Source organism: Schistosoma mansoni, chromosome 1 (assembly GCF_000237925.1).
Source record: "Schistosoma mansoni strain Puerto Rico chromosome 1, complete genome".
NCBI classification, from domain to species: Eukaryota; Metazoa; Platyhelminthes; class Trematoda; order Strigeidida; family Schistosomatidae; genus Schistosoma; species Schistosoma mansoni.
In genome coordinates this window covers 1652638-1677706 of record NC_031495.1, presented here as the reverse complement: position 1 = coordinate 1677706, position 25069 = coordinate 1652638, and the positions used below count along the sequence as shown (strand labels likewise).

At 38.9% G+C, this 25069-nt stretch overlaps 1 protein-coding gene across 1 annotated transcript in view; it reads right to left on the bottom strand.

Annotated features, from left to right (window-relative positions):
* Positions 1 to 1872: 1872 nt before the first annotated feature.
* The window catches only part of Smp_016050 (fragile X related 2, frx2), a gene marked incomplete at its 5' end in the record, with an annotated part of 32660 nt that continues 9463 nt past the window's right edge, over positions 1873 to 25069 (bottom strand). Inside the window, 6 exons of the mRNA XM_018792946.1 lie at positions 1873 to 3038; positions 5709 to 6127; positions 8847 to 9104; positions 12097 to 12243; positions 13944 to 14213; positions 22333 to 22611. Of these exons, the coding sequence (XP_018647507.1) occupies positions 2855 to 3038; positions 5709 to 6127; positions 8847 to 9104; positions 12097 to 12243; positions 13944 to 14213; positions 22333 to 22611 (1557 nt within the window). The 3' untranslated portion in view covers positions 1873 to 2854. The remainder of the gene's footprint in view (positions 3039 to 5708; positions 6128 to 8846; positions 9105 to 12096; positions 12244 to 13943; positions 14214 to 22332; positions 22612 to 25069) is intronic.

The window sequence follows — 25069 nt, the reverse complement described above, 5'->3', positions numbered from 1 at the left end:
TATTTCATTCAAGAACTTGAAATCTTTAGATCCTAATGTTGTGGTACGACCAACTGAAGTCTCAATATTGGGGATTACTGGACACAGACTGCCCATACGAGGATGATGTGAATCGCTAATAAGAGATGATAATTGTTCATATATACCTTGCGAAATTTTTGGTTGGTGAAACAGGACTGTCAATACTGGGTTTAAAAAATCTGAAAAGTCGTAAAGTGGAATTGTCTTCACTAGTTTCTACAGAGAATTCTATTACTTTACTTAAAGATTTGGTAGTCGCGTGTGCTAAGTGTAGTGGAGGTATGAAAATACAGCCTACAAAACTTCAAGTCTTTCTTAAAAGTTGAATAATTCCTTATGGTCTTCGAGAAGCAGTACATAAGTCACTGAACGATTTGTGTGCGAAAGGTATAATTGAACCGATTCAGTCCTCAGCATGGGGTACTCCTATTGTTACGCCATTGAAGTCGGATGGCAAGACCCCCAAGAATATGTTGTGATTACAGATTGACACTGAACTCCCGTTTGTTGAAGCAAACATGCACGATGATGGAGGCTGAAGATATTCTAAATCGACTTCATGGTTCTAAAGTGTTCTCGATAGTCGACTTAAAAGATGCTTATCTTCAAATCCCTTTAGATCAATCTTCATCTATCTTGACAACAATTAACACTCCTTTTGGTCTGCTCATATACAACTTTCTTCCATTTGGTCTTAGTTGTTCTCCAACCATATTTCAGTAAGTTATGAATAAGTAGTCAGCGATATTGAAGTTTATCAAGCTGATCTCATTGTTCATGGTGCTGATAAAGTAGTTCATGACCAAAGAATCATTGCTTTATTGAGTCGTTTAATTCAGTAGAATATTACAGTAAATCCGAACAAGTGTTCATTTTGTGTATCTAGTTTTAAATGCCTTGGATACCTAGTTGACGGTAATGGCTTTAGACCAGATATGAAACGACTGGCCCCACTGACAAATGCACCGTCTCCAAAAATATCACAGAATTACGTTCACTAGTGGGTGCTCTTCAGTACTATTCCCGTTTAATTCCTAATTTTTCTTGTCGTGCCAGCTGTTTAATATTTTGACATCCAATTCATTCAAATGGGGTGAATCATGCCTACGAAGTCTGTTAACGTTTCTTCAAAGTGATGCTGTTCTTCGAACTTACTCACCCAGTGTGCCCTTGTACCAGATATTGGCAAGGACTGGCATCACATTCAAATATCGATCTCGGCCTACGAGTTATGGTGATAAGGGTGACTGTATTCATACCGGTCTCAGATTTCGAGGCCGATCCAATATACCAGGGCGCCCACGTGTCCTGGTAGGGTTGAGAGTGGGGAGGACCTGTCCGCTCTCTCATGAAATGCTCCCACACGGCCACGCGTATACAGTCTCTGTCAGGAAAGTCCTAGTCACTACCTTCTTGTGGCGGGAGTGTTGTTTACGAAAGTGAGAGGACAGAAAGCGAATGTCCGGCGCTTTAACCGGGTTGGTGGACACGGAAAGTCCACGTAGAAGAGTTGGAAAACCCTGATTCCAAACCGATGGTGCACATAGGCTCCAGTACCCTAAAGAAACAAATGGCGTATGAATCAATCGTTGGTCACCGGCTACCATGGGACTGCATCTCCTCACGATGCTCTACTGCTTGTGGATCAGACCTCTAGGTCAAAGGCTCCGGGTGTGGCCCCCTAAGAAAACCACCTGTTTCAATTTGAGCATCTGGGCTGTATCACAGCCCTCACACAAATCAAATGAGATTTGTGCGGTGCATATGTATTCGGTGCCCTTTTGTACCAATATTTATGTGTTCAAATAAATAAATAAGATAGCATATCGCCCATAAGTAAAAACACGAAAAGAACGAAAATAGAACTTGATTAACGATTAATAACGAACGTGCAAGAGGCGCATGGACAGGAAAGAGCAAACTAGCAACAGGATGAATAAATCCAATACAATAAAATGAATGAGCAGCGTATTACATTAAAAGGCTACTCATACCACAATGTTTTTTGAAAAAGATTGAAAAGTTTGGAAGACTGACAAGTTGAAGAGTGCTAGTTCCACACACAAGCATGCTTAACACATAGACATGAGTAAAATTTACAAACTAACCACTGTGAAATGACAAAAGCTTTTGTGCTTTCATCAGTTGTTGCATGAGAAATAGCAAATACTTTCAAAAAGTTCAAGTGACTTGAAAAGGCACATTAACAGAGGAAACTATGAAAAAAGGTATGGGGAGAAAATTGTAACGAAGATAAAATGTTTATTCAGACGATGACGTATAGAACAAATTAGATCTAGTTAATACACTTAGATGGGAAAACGCAGTTACGGGTAGATAAGTAATGAGTTCAAAGGTGATTATTCTTAAAAAGTGACAGATCTTTATAGAAATGGAGATACAACAGTTGCTTATGAGTAAACCTGAAGTGGTTGTCCTTTTATTTTTTAAAAATCTTGGTACTAGATGAAAAGACTGGAATCGGTTAAAATGAAGTACTGCTATTTGAGCGTGAACAAACTAGTGAACCACATAAGATATACATGCTAATCACAGGTTTGAGATATCATAAAGTTGTATAAACATGTGTAACGTATTCTTATATACGAAATGAACGAGATGAGACTGGATATTGGTAATAACGTTTGCAGACAACACTGTTGATATAAGACTATATATATATATATATATATAACTTCAGGAAAGTAACAAAAGAAACAATATTCGAACAACAACAAGAAATGAAGACATAAGAATGTAATACACAAGGTTTTTTCGTTAACTCAACTTAAAGAGGTACACACAAACATCCAGTAAAAATGTGCAAGGAACTCTATTCCTGGTATACTACTTGCACCGACTGCTGTCTGGCAGAATAATTACCACCAGCACTACGCAATTTCTGACTACCGAGAGATGAATCGACGTTGTTGAATTGACAATTGGTATCCCATTGGTCGGAATTTTGAGGACGATCTTGATGTGAGCGACGTGGGGGGCGTGATTTACTGTTACGACTAAAAAACAAATAATGGTACCTTTGAGGTCGTACCTCATATGAGTCATAATAAGAAGGCCCCATTCAAAGTACTACTGTAGAAGACAAAGAAACAATTAACTGTGTATTCATACTAACATACTCGGCTGACGGAATGAGAAAATCGCCATCTAACCCCTAGAAAGCTAACATAAACTTGAAGAGTGGAAGTGCAGTAAGGCCTGATATACTGACCTGGGATGCCCTGAAAAATACTGGCTCGAGATAGCGTCAGCTTAGTGGTTTTATCAGCCTTTACAATAATAGAGTGGTTTATACCCAAGTACCTAGCGAACGAGTTTCTTTAAATAGTATATATCTTGGGGATCTTAACAACACTGCTGTGTTGTCAAGAAATTTAGACATGAATACAAAACCTGTTTAGCTTTTCCCAACTGTCCGTGGATATAAGATGGCAGTATCCTATGATTGTCGGTGCTCAATTGCGGAACCTTAGAAGTATCAATAACGTATTGTGACATGACTGAGTAAATGCTACGGTTGACTGGAGTGTTGAAGCGATCGATGAAACGGAACCTCTAAATGTCATAGCACAACCAAGGGTAGAGAGTCCTCGCTTTCTCTTGAATTGCTTTCATATGGCTACGCATTTATAACCACTGACAGAGGACTACAATTTACTGTCTTCTTGCAGTAGGGGTGCGTTTTACGGAAGTGGAATGATGAAAGACCAATATCCAGGGACCGAACCGGGTTAACTGGTACAGGCGGAAGTTGAAAAACCCTGATTCCAAACCAGTGATGCACATCGGTCCTAGGATGTGAAAATAAAGTGCATGAACAGAGATTGGTCACCGGCTTAAATGGCACTGAATTTTCTAACGTTACTCCACTGTGGATTAGATCCTTAAGTCAAGGGCTCGGGTGACCAGTAGGGACTCGTTGATTGCAGAACAAATGATGATGAGTCTCCAGACCACAACCTAGTTCTGACCGTCAACGATTTCCTTGACAATCATCGCTGATGAGCTACCAGGAACTCTACCTCTGCAACCCAGTCGTCGACCCAGATTAACCATATCGTGACCAGCTACTGTTGGCATGGTTATACTGGAGTACTTAGCTAGACTCTGATCAAACATTCGTTTACACTAATCTTATCTTACGTTTCAGCGACCGAAAAGTTCATCGTCCTAGACAGATTGGCGTGAGCGAATTGACTGCAGATTTCGTTGCAACTAAATATCAGACGGAGCCAGGTTCAAGCCTAGCATTCAAGCAGCCGAAAAGCATAGATGAACACCGACCGCGCCTGCATGACACTGAAAATTAAAGGTCGCGTCTCACGTGACTTTTCAAAATGTAGTGCGCTTATAAGCAATGCTTCTCTGAAGGTCCCCTACAGCTGCATGGGAACTTCCAGCGAGTCATGGAGGTTATATTGTCTTACTATGTGATAATACACATACTACGCAAATCGCGTCTAGTCTGTTGGCAATAAATGTTCATAGGTATGACATGCACTTTGCACCATATAAGTGCAAAGTATTTCTACGATTGGCAGCAGCCTGTGCATGCACTCACTTTTAGTGGAGAGCTGTTAAAAGTGGTAGACAAGTTCGTGTATCTGGGTAGTTGTGTGAGTGATGGAGGTGGCGTGAATGATGAGACCTACCTAAATATGTTGGAAGTCAGAACGACTTATGCTAATCTGGACCATCTTCGACGACAGCATGATGATAGTCTGGGTGCAAATGGTCGGATCTACAACGCTTTGGAGGGAGTAGCACTCTAGACTGCTCGTACGGTTTTCGTGTGTCACTGTTCCAATAGATAATTCGCTGCTCTCTGATTGGAGGTCTTATCACGTCATACATTACCTGGGCATCTACTCGGCTACAAGCCATAACACACCAATAACTTCCACACAGTGCACTACTTTTCCACGCTGGGACGAGGTAAGAAAAGTGAACAGGTAGTCAGTTTATGACCTCGTGGTTTGAAAGAAAACTGTATGAGACTACCCAATTATTAGTCCATTACGATTAAATGGACAGCGTCTCAGAGACAGTTCAACTCAGTGGCTTTTAACTTGACTCAGAACAACTGTCCTGTTGAGATTTCCTTTTATAATATAAAAGTGATAGGCACTTCTTTAACCGAAAGAATTCTTTCTGGCTGTATACTTTTTAACTAAACTTCTACTCGCACAACATACTACTCTCGTTAGTTTATTTTTTTGGTTATATTCACCCTTTTTCCTTTATCTGTTTATTGTCACATGTTTTATTTATGTGACACATCTACTTTAGCACCAGTCTATGCTCAAATATATAAAAATACTGCGTTATAAAAGACTGACCTTAGACATAGAAACAATATAATCCTTGTTTTACGCCCACACGGGTGCCGTAAATAATTACCCTCGAAGAGTTTGAACCCAAAATAGAAATGGGTAACATGTGTTTCCCGTATCTCAGACTAATATTTTTTTTATTACGATTTGTGATCTCTCTGTTTTTGTTTAATTGCTTCATAGAATTTTATTTTTGTCAGTAGATCTCACCCATAACACATGTAAGCTTAATTAGTAATTGTAAACTGTTTGCGAATAAAGAAATTTTCTACCATTTTTATACTGATTATTAAACATGATATAACTGGTTTTCAAAATTGTCAAGCCACCTACCGACTATGTACATATTTATTCAGTCTTGAACGCATATTGTCAACTGAACAACCCCCGCCGTCTTCAGAAGACGCATCACCACAAGGGAAATTGTTTTCGTTGTTAGGATTAAGGGTATCCTCACTTTCGTCCCCACGTTCTCTATCAGAATAAAATCCATTTGGAGCTGGAGAATGACGTCCTATCCTGTTATGTTTTCCAGCGTTTGCCCGTTCCGATGATAAACCGTCAGGTAAGTTGTCAGACTCTAAGACATCCGAATCATTCGAGCCTCGACGACGGTCAGCGACATCTCCATTGTTGTTAATGTGGTTATTCCAATTAGGATCGCGACCAGAACCTCCCATTCGCCGACTTCCTCTTCCACTTTGACGTGGGATTCTTCCACCAGAACTGCGGTGACCGTATGCTTCGCGAGGCTGTAATTCAATTAACAAAAGAGATAAACAATTCTGTCAAACTATGTGATTATACTTAATTCATTTGATGTTCATCAAAATTGGATTACATTAATTATTTCATATAAACATAACTGTTTAGCATTCAATGACAAAATTCTCGGGAAAATTTTCTGGTGAAATATATATTACTGAAGGAGAATAATGATTTGAACAAAAGACCCAATTGTGAGTCGGCATAGATTAATCATGAGCTCTACTGACGCATGCCTACTATATATATTACACATGGTCTACAGGTTGAAGTGATTTTAAACACGGATCTCATTACAAGAAAGATTTAGGACCGTTAACGATTTGTTAGCAAATTTTATTAACAGAATAAAAAACCTAATTATTTCAAGCTTGAATTCTGAAGCCTTTTCTTAGTGAAACTTTAAACATACTCTACAGCATCACGATGGACTGGATATTTCCTGTAGACCGCTACTACCAGGAAGGCACACAAAAATTTATCAGAGGTAAACCACACAGCCACCACAAACGCTCTGCCATTAAGTGGTAACAAGTTCAAATAGCTTGAAGTTCTCAGCAAATACATATGAATGCGTACAATATACAACGATTGTCTGGAAGATGACTTAGAATTATACACAAAATATGTCACAACAAATACCGTAAAAACAATAGCCGGGAGTAAACTCAAGGTATATCAATATTTGACTCCAGTTGTGAACACAAGACAATGTAGATCAAATAACATAACTCTCACATCTCGAATAATAGTTCTTAACATGCATTCAAATTTTTTAACCCTCGACAATGAATAATGACAAGTAGCTTGCTGGATGTAAAGATAGACCTTTATGAGATGGTGAAGAATATTTGTAGCTCAGGTGGGTTATTTTGATGGAGTTTTGTTCTCTGAGTTGGATGGTTTGGCCGTGGAGCTTTCATCGTCCTTCTGAATGACATCATCAGCACGAACTTCGGGTAGAAGTGAAGTGTTTGAATTTCTCCACATGGGATTCACAGCTTGTCCTGTGCACCTCGATGTTGATTGGTTCTTGTTGACCTTAAATCCGTCATTGTTTATTTCTTTGTTTTGGTTGTGTCTCCCATTGGTTTGATTTTTGTTCCCATGTCTCTGCATACATTTCCTGATTGGTTGATAAATTGGATTGATTTCAATGTGCTTGTTTATTGCTGATTGACCTGAGTGCCAAGCTTCTAAAAATTCTCTGGTGTTTTTGGAATAGCCTCTGTCCAAAACCAAAAAATTGGGTTCATTATGTAGACGACACATTTGTCATCGTCAAAAAGGATGGGCTAGAAAACATCTACAGGCTGATCACCAACGTCTTCAATGACATCAAGTTCATCATGGAACAAGAGTCGAACAACAAGCTATCATTCTTAGATATATTAATCATCAGAGTCGACACAGGTAAACTGGAGACTCAAGTGTACAGGAAGCCGACCAACACTGATCAAATTATCAACTACAATAGCAACAACCCAAGAGCTCACAAAGTCAACTGTGTACAAACTTTGTTCAAAAGGGCAAGGACACAATGCAACACAATTACAGCACGGAAAAATGAAGAAAAATACCTGAAAACCATCCTCCAAAAGAACGGCTATCCAATCAATTTCATCAAAATATACCAGCCACACCGATCACCAGAAACGAAGTCAAGTATAGAAATCAACAAAAGGATCACCATACCATACATAAAAGGTATATCGGAAACGACAAAGAGACTGCTGAAAGCCTTTGGAATAGGTGTTGTCCACAAACCAACAAAATCCCTCCATTCAATCTTATGCAAACCAAAGGATGAAATGACAAAAGAAAACAAACCAAACATCAGCTACAAAATAAATTGTCCCAACTGCGACAAACACTACATCGAACAAAGCGGACGCCCTCTTCATCTTCGCCTGCATGAACATCAATTAGCAATCAAACGCCACGACATGTCTTCACTCATATCAATACACGTGGACAACTACGGACACGTATTTGACTGGAAAAATGTGGAGATTTTGGACAGAGGCTATTCCAAAAACACCAGAGAATTTTTAGAAGCTTGGCACTCAGGTCAATCAGCAATAAACAAGCACATTGAAATCAATCCAATTTATCAACCAATCAGGAAATGTATGCAGAGACATGGGAACAAAAATCAAACCAATGGGAGACACAACCAAAACAAAGAAATAAACAATGACGGATTTAAGGTCAACAAGAACCAATCAACATCGAGGTGCACAGGACAAGCTGTGAATCCCATGTGGAGAAATTCAAACACTTCACTTCTACCCGAAGTTCGTGCTGATGATGTCATTCAGAAGGACGATGAAAGCTCCACGGCCAAACCATCCAACTCAGAGAACAAAACTCCATCAAAATAGACCTTTATGTTGACGTAGTCAGACGAGCCGAACTGTGATCGACTGGAGAAAGGTCAGTTTTTGTTATCAGCTCATTCTGACAAAATGAACCAGTAAATCAACGCAAATTTATGAATGGTATAGATGTGACTAATAGAGTTTTGATATCCTTCTAACATTTAACCGGAATGGTAATTGAGTCAGTCAAACGGTGTGTTCATTTAATTTTTACTCATTCAGTTCAATCGAGTTCTAAATTATTACATATTATGCGATTAACTGCGTATTACGTCACAAATAAAATAGCTCGAGAAAACCAGTGAACAGATAATTAATTGCATACCATACGTTTTGCGCCTCGATAAGGGATTGGATTTCCAATATTTTCATCATCTGTATAATGTCCATGATTGACAACATCACTAACAGGAGGATGTAACAGACCACTACGACCTGGTCTGCGTCCGCGACCACCACGTCCATAATTCCCAACACCACCGCGGTCACCCCAACGTCCGACTACCGTACCACGAGGTGGGTAGTCTGGACCAGAGTCCACTCCACCATGAGATAAACTACGCATTAACTCCAGCTTTTCGCTCTTATTAATGATGCAATAAAAAGAAAAAAATCTGCTAACTAAAGAGCATAGACTGTAATGAGATAATTATAAAGTAAAAAGTGTATTACATCATAATTCCAATGAAAAGAAAATAATATCTAAATGGCTTAATAAGAAAGTGTAAATTTGAAACCTAGTTCCAACTAGGCTCGGATTGATGAATAACTGTCAGGTAAAAGTGAAGAGACTCGCAAACCCCAGTCGATATCAGAACAAAGCGATTGGGGTAATAACGGTTCTAAAATTCATCATATATACAAATGTACAAATTTACCTAAACAAATATTACCACCCAGTTATTCAACCAACAATTGATACCAAAATATTCAATCTAAATTACAATGAATAGCAAAGTGGTAAGAAATATATGAAAATTACCGAAAACACCAAAAAGTAAGTGTTATTCTATCCTTTCTGGATAGATCAAGTAAGATTCCGTTTGAGCGGCTGTTCTATAACACAAAGTGTTTCAATTTCTGGGAAAGTGCTCCAATTTACAACCGAAATACACGATCCCAGTCAAAATCAAACCGCACAATCAAAAAGCGAGCAGTCAATATGGCAGCCGCCATAATAATATCAATTAAAACAAATTGTATACAGTTCAAGAAGAATACAGAAATCCAATGAAAGCAACAGAAGAAACAGAGAAAACTATCATGAAATGAAACACCACAATACAAAATGGCATCAAAAAATACTAACAATAATGTACAAACAACAAAAACACTGAGAAGAAGCTATGGATGTATGCATGGAGGGATTTTCACACACGAAACGTTCAAATGGATTCTACAGAAATATCAAGTGCATAAAATAAATTTTTTTGGTGCTTATCGTTTAGAGAAACAGAGAAGCAATTTAGACAAATTCTTTAGTGAACAATTCCGCACCAATTGCAAACATGGTCCCATTCCCGGACTATGGAGGGCTGTTCATGGGGTCAGTAATCTCATCAAGTAGAAAAAAACTCGCGAAAGAGAGATCAATCAGAAAAACTATTTAAACTCTGCCTTAAGAGTTGATGGATTCACCGGGCGGCCTGCTTAAACATCTGGGCTACCTGTTTCCCGTCATCTATATATTTCAACAAGTTATCTAATATTGTTTGTTTTAATACATAATTATGGTTATTAAGCACACAATCTATCCCGGTGCGTTTCTGAAAACTGTACAACCTTTCGCTGTAAAAGTTACAAAAGGCCTAATCAGAGATGTCGTGTTTGCTGGGAACATGCAGCCAAAAGAATATACATTATTCATATGTCGATTGACTGAACTGCTGACATCCAACTGGCGATCACTGAATGTTTATCATCAGGAGCAACGAAGAAATAAGAAACGTAAACATGTTGAAATACTTTATGCTGAGAATTCGATTTTCGATTTTGTACCAAATAATATAATATTGAATAAAGCTAATAATAATAATAATTATTATTATTATTATTATTATTTAGAAGAGTTATGACGTTTCATGGTGAAAGCCAAAATTATTCCACAGTCACGAGGCCGATACCCATTCTAATAACCACAGCAAAATCTGTCGTTTGTACATGGGTTGTCCGGAGGATGTGGAAGGATCAGACAAGCAGAGATGGAAATCATAAACAACCTGGGGGTGCTCAGAGTAATTTAAACCCATCGGACCCAAGCTATACGGTAAAAAGTTAGCTTCATGAGAGGTGCTGTTATACACTGATCATGAAGAAGGAAATGTTTCCCACAAACGAGGAGATGCAGTAACTCGCTAAAAAAACGCTAACCAAAAAAATTATTGAAACCTCGACTTCTTTCCTGTAACATACACGACATCCAGGGGACATTACAAGTCAAATGACTTTAAGGTTATGAAGCTATTTACCTTTAATGGATGCTATATAACTGCAAGAGAAAAAGGAACATAACTGGGAATCTTAATCATTTATGAGAGAAATTCATACATCATAACATCTGAATAGTTAGCAGAACTAGTTCGCACTTGGACACTAAATTCGCTGCTTTTAGTAATACAGCTTCAGAACGACTCAGATTCGTCTTTCAAAAACATGCTAAATTTTGAACCTTTCGTTATTCTTCATTTAATACCCCTTCGCTTCCAAATATAACTAATACCTTGACGTGGTGGTCACACTTGGATATCTTGATGACCGAAATCGAGCTATATTCGGTGAGATACTTGTTTCTTGGTGCTCTACCGTGTCAAGCAGATTGGGTGGACAGTAGTTGTAATTCAAGGTCCACGGCGGAAGTTGTACTGCCAACTGCATAGAGGTGTAGTGACAGTTTTGCGTCTAAGACAAACAGAGTATGTACCGATATAGTCTTTTCATAACGGAGTTATAAAAAATTGATCCAAAAGTAGCATAACCTGACTAGCTCGACGGATTTTCGTCGCCAAATAAAGGTTTGCAAAGCACGGATTTAAAACATCTGAAAATACTCACAAGTAGGCTGTGTGTGACCGGACCTAAGCAGTTGAACCCTGTGATCAGTCACAGATAATCAAGATCGCCTCTTTTCAGGTCTCTCAAAAGTGTCCTTGAATGGAGTAAACATCCATGAAACGACAACTGGCGTCTTTTATGCCTCTAGCACTAGTCGATATCATTTGGCTTCCCTTTTCAGGTCCATTGATTTTTTGCCCATGTGTTGTTGTCAAACAAAGGTTTGAGCAGATGCACTTTTGTGTTGATTTTCAACTTAGTACGCCATTTTATTTTACACTGAAGTATAAGTCAATCATTAGTAGCCGAATGAAGTCATTTGAGAGCAAACAGAAATGACCCGAAGGACAACTTCTACTCTTATCTTTCTGCTCAAGTAGTCAGTTTGTTTGCAGGGGTTAGCGCGTAACACGTCGTGTATCAATATCAGATCTCGGATATCGCCCATCATAACAAATTTACACAAAGAAAAACAAACTTTTGAAATGTACACTGCCACAAATACTACGAAGAACCTTGCTAACCTCCATTTTTTCAAGATCGTAGAAGTAATCCATTTGGAAGTTGATCAACAAACGAGCTTTTTCGATAGAGTCCCTTGTGCCAGCTAGTATGAATCCACCGTATTCCTCATCTGTATGTGGTTGCGAGGATGTCTGAGCACTTCCAGCCTATAAAATTTGACAAGATTAAAATTGCCTAAGGACAGATCAATAATTTTAACCTCAGAAAAAAAACACTTGTAAACTTTGGACTAAAGAAATTAAATTTTAATGTATAAACATAAGAGGAAAATTTTTAACTCAAAGTAATATTAATAAAAATTTATTTAGTAATGAGTGTGTAATGATGAGAATCGAAGGACGCTAAACAAATTACTATTTTCTAGTTTTATTCACATTCCAGTCTGTATCCAACTATTGTCAACATTGGTAATTAGCGAGCACGGTTACTATCACATATTCGGCATGCAATAATACCCAAATTAATCAACCAGCCTCTAACTACATGATCAACTAAAGCATTCTAAAAATCTAGTATCTGTGCATGGACAGGAAGCGAAACTCAACTGGAAATATCTAATGATAGTAGCTAGGAAGATATATTTGAGTTGTTAGTGTTTAATGATTATCTTTATTTTAAGAAATTATGAGTTTCTATTTCGATAATCTATATCCACGTTAAAAACGAGATTGTTCACCCAAATAATTACGGAAAATATGCAGTAGACCATTTGGAAAAAAAGAGTAAATGTTTACTAATTTTTAATTAAAATTTCATTTGAAAGTGATTAGAAAAACAGTAAGCTTCCACATCATGTGTCCTTGTAGAAAGGAATGAACGAAAATGATGGTTCAATCAAAGATATTAATATAAGTGACAATTTTCATTTATGGATAATGGAACATTTATTTAAAAATCAATTATTAATTTAGTTAATTCAACTCAGTGACCAAGTAAATGTTCATATTTTGCGTTTTTGATAAAAACAAATGAACTATCTAGTTCCTCAAACTAAAGTACATAGAATAGTTTTTTAAATAACGATGAATACATTATTTGTGAAAATTTTATTTGAAATAATCTCAGCTATTGAAATTTAAATAATTCCAACGTTTCATCCAGCAAACTTCTCTGGACTTCTTCTGAAGAAGTAATATTAAAGTAGTCTAAACAAGTTTGTTGGGAGAAACGTTGAAATTATTTCTATTTCAATCGTTGAGATTATTTTAAATGTAATTTCCATATATAATGTCTTCTTTATACTCGGTGCCCAATTTCTTTCAAACTATTAGTTCTAATATTGACGAATACTGGTGTAAATGATTAATACGTTTGAGAAAGTAACCAATAGAATGAAACAATCAAAGTTCGTAACCCCGAAGAAAAACTGATACGAAACTGAGGAGTGATCAAGGTATAAATAATATGATTATTGTTCCAGGCACTGAATTATATGTTGAGAATGCAATCAGTTGTTGTTTTAAAGGTATTCTGTTCATCCAACGACTTTCTAAGATATTTACAGATGTGACATCACTTCTACTTTTTAGAACAATGCTAATCATCACATAAACTTTATGAGTGAAAGACCATATAAAAATTATTATCATTATCTAAAATCAAATGACCAGGTTTGATGGGCATTGTAGATCAACGTATAAGTTCTCTTAAAAGTTGACCAGATAGTCAGTCCACTGGAGAAGCTAAAGATATATTGAGCCGCTCACACATGAAAAACTGTAAAAAGAACCTAGAATACTCAGTTTGCCAAATTAATAGGTTTACGTATATAAACGTACTGTGATTGCATTGATATATACACGGAATGTTAGGTTGACAAAAAGAAAGATAGATATGTAATCATTACCTTCAAAAAGACTCGTCGCATTGTGCTTGCTAAAGGACGCCCTGGATGGGAATACTTGATAACATCAGTTTGGTTATTATCATCGCTGAGAGATACAGGGCCTTCGATATGATCATCGAAATGAATGTGAACAACACCAGATTTACGAATAATGGACATAATATTTGAGGTTCTTTTCCCGATCAAACGGCCTACATAACGACGTGGAACACCTAAATACAGCTCAGAGTATTCCAGTTTAGCTCGAGCTTGTTTTGCAGCTTCCGGAGTCTAGAAATTTAAACCATTAATAACCATAAAATAATAACATTTTAATTAGAGTTCATTTCCAGCAATAAAAATAAACCAATTAAGTGTTAGTCACTTTACTCTATAAAACTAAAACATAACATAGATGTTAATTTTGCCAACCAGACAAAACAGAATGCTTCTATTTTTCAGACATACAAAAGACACAACTTTTACACTAAGAGCTGTATCATCAGTGAAAAAACTAGGAGTTAATATTTACATGAGAAAAGTAAATGTTCGCTAACCAATTATCTGACAAAAGGAAATTTATTAAAAATAAATACTGAGACGAAAGAAACCTGAAGATAGCCATTTTTAATAAATACTTGCAAAGCATATCCAATCTGTTTTTGAATGTATTACTTAAGTACATTCGCTTGAACCTCGAGAATGGATAGTCAAGTAACCATTGTTTTCTGTTCAATGGTACTCAACCTTTTACTACACACTACGCCAAATAGTTGCATATTTAATGAGTTAACAGAAACATGAAACGATATACAGCGAAATATCGTATATTTCGTTTTTTTATAGATGAATGGTGGTTGACTAATATTTCAAAACAAATATTTTCGTATCCATAGAATATACCAGATACTTGGAATATACGTTGAATCATTTACATTACACGTAATGGTGCACGAATTCTAGGAACAACGATTAGTCTTCAAAATTATTTTATATCCCTGTTGATGAACTTTTCAGCAGACCACTTACCCCCTCTACTCAAATTATTATTGTACAATCAACCGGATATTATGTTCTAATTTTATGATAAATTCGTTCATATAGTTTAACAATACCTGTATAATAATTATGTGGACTAAGTAAAGTTACATAATTAGGTTTAAGAGTATTCCGCAGTCAATAGGTTTGGACGCTATTTAAATTACCATCTCTTCATATGGGTTTGCCGAACGGGACTCGAACTTTGTGGAGCATTTCGGCCCAGTGTGGTAGCTCAGTGGTTAAGATAATCAACTCTTAACCAGCAGGTTGTGTGCGTGAGCCCCCGAACGCCTTGTTACGGTTGAAGGTGAGAAGAATCCATTCTCCCTCGAAATGCTCTCATATAGTCACATGCATATGACCATTAGCAGGGAAGTCTTACTCACTGTCTTCTCGCGGTGAGGGTTTTGTTTACGAAGTCGAGAGGACAAAAGGCGAACGCTTCACGCTTCAATCAAGCTATCGGGTTCTGGGAATTCACCTAGGGAAGTTGGAAAATCTTGATTCCAAACCAATAGTGCACGGGGACTCCTGAACCCTAAGGAAACAAATGGTCGTGAACCTATTATTAGTCACCGGTTATCATGGGACTGTCTCCTAACGTTGCTCTACTGCCTTTTGGACCAGACCTATAGGTCAAAGGCTAGGGGAGTGGCCCCCTAACAGAATCACCTGCTCCGATCTGGTAACCTGGTCAGTATTTCGGCCAAGACACAAACTAACTGATTTTTTTGTGTGGCGCATATACGTTTAGTGCTCCCTTTTATAAATGTTCATGTATTTAAATAATAATAAGGTTGTGTCTATGAAATCCGTTTCATGCACATTAGTCTTGGCGATCTTAAAATATGCTAACCTTTTTGCTTACAATTTTGGGCTCGCACATCCTTCAGACCATAAATTACCTGTTTTACATTTATTTCAGTTAATTGATTATATCTATCAATTATACTTACGCGCCATCGTGAAATTTTCACAACCTTCGCGAGTCTAATTACTGAGAAACTGAAGAATAACCATTATAGTGATTAAAAAATTTTCCTATGCATAGAAAAAAACAAGGGGGATTACCATAGAATTTATAAATTCAGTATAATGGACTAACTCCGCCTGTAGCTCTTCTAGAGTTACTGCCGGTCCCAAGCTCAGGTGAAGGAGGAGGGTTGGCCATGGGATTAGCGACCCCATCCCTTAGGAAAACTAACTCGCTAAAAAAACGCTAACCAGAAAAAATAATTCAAACCATTTAAACTCTGCCCTGGGAGTTGAAGGAATAATTATGACGCCTCAAAATGAAAGCCGAAATTTTTCGGAAGTCACGAGGCCAATGCACCTTCTAACAACCAGAGCAATACTCTTTATAGGTACATAGAACGTCCGGACAATGTGGGAGACAGGGAAGACCAGTCAAATAGCATCGGAAATGATGAGATACAACTTGGCAGTACTCGGAATCAGCGAAACCCATTGGACACGAGCTGGACAACAAAGGCTAGGTACGGGAGAGATGCATCCCATCAGGCTCTGAACATGACGAAGAGCATAAAGAAATTAGATCTAGGTTAACTAAAAGTCTAAGGAACGATCGTGAGCAGTGATGGGCAACGAAAGCAAAAGAGATGGAAAAGGCAGCGGCTGTAGGCAACACCAGGCAACTATTCAGACTAATAAAAGAAACCGGAATTAAGAAGTCAAGTGTAAGTGAGACAATCTCCGAAAAAGACGGAACCCTTATCTGCTCTCAACCTAAACGTTTAGAACGATGGGCGGAACACTTTAAGGAGCAGTTCAGCTGGCCTTCAGCTACTGCACAACTACCCACTATTCCCAGAAAACCTGAATGGAACATTGAAGTAGCCCCCCGACCCTACTTGAAGTTCAAAAGGCTATAAGTAATCTGAAACGAGGAAGAGCAGCTGGTCCAGATGGATTGGCTCCAAAGGTCTTTAAATATGGTGGTCCAATTTTAGCGATTAGGTTGACTAATATTCTGGCTGAAATCTGGGAGACGGATGTAATCCCATCTGACTGGTCACAATCTCATTGTCCCAATATATAAGAAGGGGCCAAAATCATCCTGTGATAACCATAGAGGGATTAGTCTGACTAACATAGCATCTAAAATACTAGCCTCAATAATTATCGGTCGCCTAACTAAGACTCGTGAACTGCAAACACGAGAAAATCAGGCTGGCTTCAGACCTGGTCGTGGCTGCATCGACCACATATTCACCATTCGTCAAGTTTTAGAGCACAGACATGTTTATCGGCGTCCGACAATGATAGTTTTTCTTGACTTGAAAGCAGCATTTGACTGTAGACCGAGAGGTTCTGTGGCAGTGTCTGTCATTAAAAGGTGTACCTGAGAAGTACATAAACCTTGTGAAAGCTCTTTACTCGAACACTACCAGTCGAGTGAGAGCTTATGGCGAACTGTCATATGATTTTACAACCTCAAGTGGTGTCCGTCAAGGCTGTCCACTATCCCCATTTTTGTTTAACTTCATTATAGACCTGTTGCTGGAAATAACACTCTCTTCGACTGAATTTTCAGGAATTGATCTCCTGCCAGGGGCTCCACTAAGCGACTTAGAATACGCAGATGACATAGTCCTGTTTGGTGAAGATGCTGACAAAATGCAGAGTCTTCTGTTAGAACTGAGTAATAATGCCAGGATGTTTGGGATGCGTTTCTCCCCATCCAAATGTAAATTGTTACTCCAGGACTGGCCTGTGTCAACACCTGAACTGACGATAGGGAGTGAAGTAGTCGAACGCGTGGACAACTTCACTTATCTTGGAAGTCTGATCAGTCCTAATGGGTTGGTGTCTGACGAAATCTCAGCACGGATTCAAAAAGCTCGTTTGGCTTTTGCCAACTTACGTCACCTATGGCGAAGACGAGATGTCCGTCTATGAATAAAGGGACGAGTATACTGCGCAGCAGTTCGCTCTGTTCTACTTTACGGCTGTGAAACATGGCCATTAAGAGTAGAAGATATTCGTAGGTTACTAGTATTTGACCACAGATGCCTTAGAAATATTGCTCGCATCTGCTGGGATAACCGGGTAAGTAATAGTGAGGTTAGACGCAGGGTATTAGGGAATGATGGTAAATCAGTTGATGAGGTGATGTATCTTCATCGACTGAGATGGTTGGGCCATGTGTTACGTATGCCTGAACACCGATTACCACGACGCGCTATGATGACTTGTATTGGGGATGGTTGGAAGAGAGTTAGGGGCCGCCAAACCAAAACATGGCATCAGTGTTTGAAGTCACTAACTTCTAGTCTGAGCCATGTTGGCAGATGCAGACTACTTGGTTGGGGTCCGCGTGACTATCGTAACCAATGGTTGGAGACTCTAGGTGACATGGCTCAGAATCGATCACAATGGCGTAGGTGTATACACTCTTTATCTTCCCTTAAACCTTGAGATTAAGATTGCTTCATATCTCTCTTCCTTCCTGTACTATATCCTTATATACAACCTATAATTTATATACTACTACCAACACTAAATTAACTACCATGAATCCGGTATTGATCTTGTTGTGCTAACGAGGTATGGCAACTTGGACCGATGCATATATGTGCCTGGTCCTACGTTGTAGCTGACTGACTGGGAGAGATGCTTTTGTACTCCGGTCACGAAGGGGAAAATGCTCCACACACTTAGGGAATTGCCAAGATGAAACTGAAGCTAAAGAAGAATCGGACAAACAACATTACAAAGGTTCAATACAGACTTCCTTTGAGATACTGACAAGCTCAATGAATTCAAGATAACTCTAAACAACAGGTTCCAAGCTTTACAGGATCTACTGAAAGAACACACTGCGATGGAGGATAACTGGAAAGGGACAAAAGAAGCACTAACTTCAACGTGTCAAGAGGTTCTGGGTCCTAAGAAACATCATCACAAGGAATGAATCTCTTTGGGAACCCTGGACAAGATTCAAGAAAGGAAGAACAAGAAACTAGCAATTACAAACAGTCGAACACGTGCGGAGAAAGTCAAAGAACAAGCAGACTACGCAGAAGCAAACAGGGAAGTGAAGAAAAGCATTAAAGCCGACAAGCAGAAATACATGGGAGAATTAGCAACGACAGCGGAAAAAGCTGCAAGAGAAGGGAATATGAAACAACTATTCGATACAACGAAGAAATTGGCATGAATATACAGCAAACCGGAGAGACCAGTCAAGGACAAAGAAGGAAAGACAATCACTGAGATTCAAGAACAGAGGAAAAGATGGGCAGAATACTTCGAGGAACTGCTGAATAGACCAGCCCCATTGAATCCACCGGAAATCAAAACAGCACACACTGACCTTCCCATAGATGTCACTCCACCAACGATCGAAGAAGTCAAGACGGCCATCAGAAAAATCAAAAGTGGGAAGGCGGCAGGACATGACAATATACCAGCTGAAGCACTGAAGTCAGACATTGAAATAACTGCAAACATGCTTCACCTTCTATTCAAGAAGATTTGGGAAGAGGAACAAGTGCCAATGGACTAGAAAGAAGGATATCTCATCAAGATGTAGAAACATTCACGTACCTGGGAAGCATCATTGATAAACAAGGAGGATCGGATGAAGAGGTAAAGGCGAGGATTGGCAAAGCAAGGTCAGCATTTCTACAGTTGAAGAACATATGGAACTCAAAACAACTCTCAACTAATTTCAAAGTGAGAATCTTCAATACGAACGTCAAGATAGTCGGAGCTGAAACGTGGAGAACTACTACGTTCATCGTCAAGAAAGTACAAGTATTTATAAACAGTTGTCTACGCAAAATACTCAACATTCACTGGCCGGATACTATCAGCAACAGCGTTTTATGGGAGAGGACAAACCAGCTTCTAGATGAAGAGGAAATTGGAAGTGGATCGGACATACATTAGGGAAATCACCAAACTGCATCACGAAGCAAGCCCTAACTTGGAATCTGGAAGGAAAGCGGAAAAGAGGAAGGCCAAAGAACACATTACGCCAGGAAATAGAAGCAGATATGAAAAGGATGAATAGCAACTGGAAAGAACTGGAAAGGAAGGCTCAGGACAGAGTTGGATGGAGAATGCTGGTGAGCGGCCTATGCTCCTCGACGAGAGGTAACAGGCGTAAGTACAATGGACTACAGATGATAAATGAGCTGAATGACCGTCAACAATTATGGATAAATATGAACAGCTGCTAGTACCTATTTAAAATTTTACTAGTCACCACGTACAACCTGGTACGTATGCACATCGACTAAAGTTGCCACACCCCATTAGAACAGAAAGACGACATTATCATGGCAAATCCCAGAATAGTAGAGGTAGTAACAGAATCAGTGGTAATTGAAAAGATTAGACATCAAAGATTTGATAAGTATGAATTAGTGGAATAAAAATCATGAAGACTTCAGCTTATAATTTGGGTAATCGCAAAGGATGGATGCACCTGTGCTGTTGTCATTCAAAGTCTTCAACCATTGGTTACAATAACTACGCGGACCCCAATTAGGTAGTCTGCACCTACCTACATGACTTAACCCAGTTGCCGATAACTTTATGGAATGATGCCACGTTTTGGTTTGGTCGCCCTTCACTTCCTTCCAATCTATTCCTACACCATGCAACATTTCCCATCGAGGTAGTAGGTGGTTTGATAAACGCAATACAAGCCCCAACTACATCAATTGAAGATTTACTAACTCAACAATCGAGTTCCCATCCTTAACTAGTATCTTATTCCTAACCCAGGGATTGCTTACTCCGTGAAAAAGTTTTACACATTTTTTTAGTATTCATAAGGCAAATGATTATAAGACGGGGATTTTGTGAATTCTCTACTCTAGCCAGACATAGGAAATCAAGTAGAGCAAGAATCATAATTTTTATCAAATATTTAAAAGTGGAATTAAAAGATTGTTGAGTTTAAAGCACATTGTCGCTCATAGGATGGACTATAGTCAAACTGGATAGTTATGACTTTATTTATTGGAGAGTAAACAACGTACAATATTGACACGACATTTGGTAATTTCATTCTCCTGATGATTATTTGCATTTAAGCACGTTACTTTGTTGTAAGAAACTATTTCTCTTAGTCATGCCGGTATATGTTGTCATACCTCATTAGCACAACGAGATAAAATTGTCCGGGTGAATCCCAGAGTAGTACAGGTAGTAAAAGTATTAATCGAAATGGAAAAGGTTAGGCATCGAAGATACAATTCCAGACGAAAATATCAATTAGTGAAATAAGAGTTCTTAAGGAAATTGGAAATTTATGATCTAAGGAGCGACAAAAAATGAGCGCACTTGAGTCATTATGAACGATTTTGAGTCATGTTACCCATTCTCTAACCATTCGTTACAATAATTGCGTGCACCTCAACCAGATAGTGCACCCACCCACATGGCTCAGTTCAACAGTTAGTGTCTTCATGGATTGATGTCATGTCTTGGTTTGGCCGCCCTAGCTTTCGTCCAACCTATTCCTACACCATACATCATCGCACGTCGAGGAAGTCAGAGGATGGGCATATGTAATATGTGTTCCAATTGTCTCAGTCGATAAATATTCATCATATCTTCAGTTGATTTGCCATCGTTACCTAGTACTCTGCGTCTAACATCAGAATCCCCAACTCAATTGTACTAAAGCACACGAAGACACCTATGACCGAATAATAGTAACCTACGAATATCCTCTACTCATAATGGCCATCCTTCGCAGACTTAAAGTAGGATGTACAGAACCACTACGCAGTCAACTCATCCCTTAGTTGTAGATGGATATCTCACCTACGCCTCAAGCGACGTAAATTGACATTAGCTAACAGTGTTTTCTGAATTCATGTCGAGATTTCGTCAAACACCAACCCACCAGGGCTTATCAGACTAGGTCTTGCTTTTTATCTCAAGTTATACAGAGACTTATGTTAATAATTCGATCTTGAGTAGCCATCATTCGGCCACATAGTATCATTGGATACCATCCATTGATCAGAATATTTTCATTTTAACAGCTGAAAATTCGTCCATCAAACCACGAAGATACCAACTCATGAGTCAACTTGAAGTGACCCCGAGGATGCCCTACGTTTTCAATAATTTCTCGTAGGACTTAATATTGTCGTTCGATATAAAAAATAAGGGGAGTGGTGAGATGGTTTAAATTAAATACGCAAGGTCACTATGTGAACAAAAGGAAAATACGGATGCGTGCATGAAAATGACAGTAGACTTAGTAATGTGATTTCTCATACAGACGGATGAGCTACCAAGTAAAGTACATGACACTAATCATACGAAAACTCATCCCTTGTTTACAGAAAACACTGGATCATCATTCTGGAAAAAGTTATACCTTGGCTTCTATAACAAACATCGCAGCTTCACCATAATCTCCAGAATTATCGATAGGGTCATTGTTTCTTGCACTGTATTCGGACGGTTCCCACGACTCGATACGGATTACATCGGGAATCTCTCTTGCAGCACGAATATTTACACCACGAGCACCTATAGCTAAACCCATGAGATGTTGAGGAACAAAAAACTTCTCAACAAATAGACTAGGATCACTGTTCCAGTCACTGCAGTTCTTTGACCCACCTGGTCGTGATACATCTGGTCCTCGGTTGACCTGAAAAATATTTGCGGTAAGATCATAAAAATAAAGTTTTTTTTCAAGAATATAATGTATTTTTTGAATAATTCTATCAACCTAATAAACTTATCTAAAACGCAAATGCGCTATTTAGCATACAACAGATCTCATACAAAATGGTCAACGTTTGTATGGAAGTTACGACATCAAGTCTGTGAAGGCTTTTGATTTTCTGACATACATGTAGTCGATAAAACTCCGCCTGTAGCTCTTCTAGAGTTACTACCGGTCCCAAGCCCAGGTAAAGAGAGTTATGCGTGGGGTCGGCAACCAGATCCTGTGGAAAACAATCTTCCTAAAAAGAACACCAACCACATAAAACTCTGCTATGGGAGATGAAGGAACAATTATGACGCCTTATAGAGAAACCCGAGATTCTTCGGAAGTCACGATGCACACGCCCCTCCTAACAACCAGACCAGAAATTTGTATAGGTACATGGAACGTTCGGAAAATGTGAGAGACGGGGAGAACCAGTCAAATAGCAACGGAAATGAGAAGATACAACTTGGCGGTTCTCGGAATCAGTGAAACCCATTGAACCCAAGCTGGATAGCAAGGGCTAGATACGGAAGATGCTGCTGTACTCCGTTCATGAAGAGTAAAATGCCCCACGAACTCAGGGATTTACTCTGATGCTGTTCAAAGAAGCACAAAATGTACTAATGGAATGGGAATCTTATGGATCGAAAATCACCAAAGCATCATTCAAAACAATGGAGGGGATCACAATGAATACTATCCAACGTTATGCACCCACCAATGATAGCGATGACGACGAGGTCGCAATCGATCACATAGAAGTGTCCAGGAAAGCACCTGACAATCCTGATAAGAGATCTAAACGCCAAGGTTGGAATGAACAAAAACGATAATCATGGGACAACATGGACTGGTAGAGAGAAACGAAAATGGTGAGAGATTCGCAAACCCATATGCATTCAACAAAATGGTTATAGAAGGCACAATATTCCCCCACAAACTCATAAACAAAGCTACGTGGGTCTCACCGGATCACGCTACATAGAACCATACCGGGAGTATGAAACAACTATATGACACAATGGATAAACTAGAAGGGAAATATATTAAACAAGAGAGACCAGTCAGGGACAAACAAGGCAAACCAATCACTGAGATTTAAGAACAGCAGAACAGGTGGGTAGACCACTACGAAGAACTCCTGAATATAGACCAGCCCTACTGGACATCGAAGCAGCATACATAGATTTTCCTATAGCTGTCACTTCACCAACGATCGAAGAAATCAGCATGAAGATCAGACAGATCAAGAGTGGGAAAGCAGAAGGACCAGACAACATAGCAGCTGAAGCACTGAAGTCAGATATAGAGGTAACAATGAAGATGTTCCACATCCTATTCAGAAAGATTTCGGAGAAACAAGTGCCGATAGACTGTAGAGAAGAACAGTTTATCAAGATGCCAAAGAAAGACTTTAGCAAGTGTGAGGAATCATACTGTCAGTACGAGGAAAACTTTCTCTCAACCATCTCAGTCGATGAAGACTGACAACTTCATCAAATGATTTACCGTCATTCTATGATACACTGCATCTAACTTGACTATTACTTACTCGGTGATCTCAGCCGACACAAATAATATTTCTAAGATATCTGTGATCAGATACTAGTAACTGACGAGTATCTTCTACTTTTAATAGCCACGTTACGCAGCCGTAAAGTAGGAGAGAACGAACTGCCGCGCAGTATACTTGTTCCTTAATTAATGGACGGATATCTCGCCTTCGCCATAGGTGACGTGAGTTGTCAGAATTCGAACGAGTCTCCTGAATCCATGCTGAGATTTCGTCAGACACCAACCCATCGTCGACGCGTTCGACTACTTTACTCCTTATTCTTAGTTCAGGTGTTGACGCAAGTCAGTCTTGAAGCAACAATTTGCATTAAGAGGGGAAGAAATGCATTGAAGAGTAGACGGACGACTACATAACAAAATAACCTTGCCAAAATTAACCTATTTTAGATTATTTCGACCACACAATGGCCCTGATATGGTCGAGGGTGGGGAGAGTTCGCTTTTTCTCTCAAAATACTCTCACATGGCCACGCGTATACAGCCACTGCCAGGGAAGTCCTACTCACTGCCTTTTCGTGTAGGAGGTTGTTGTCTACAAGATTGAGAGGACGAAATTGATAAGCTTGCCTGAATCTACAGTGCTGTTTTTGTAACACTTCAAATCACAATAGATTACACGTCCTCATGAAGAGAGATAAAACCTGTCCGTTATTTACAGTTAGTCACATGGCGGATATGAAATCAATACAATGCAATATATTAATCCACGGATTATCCTTCGAGTCACACACTTGTTTGTTACAGAAAGTGGGATTATCTGATAGCACAAGTCTTGTTAGGTTAACGGATATACCATTGAATGGATGAAATCAAAGTA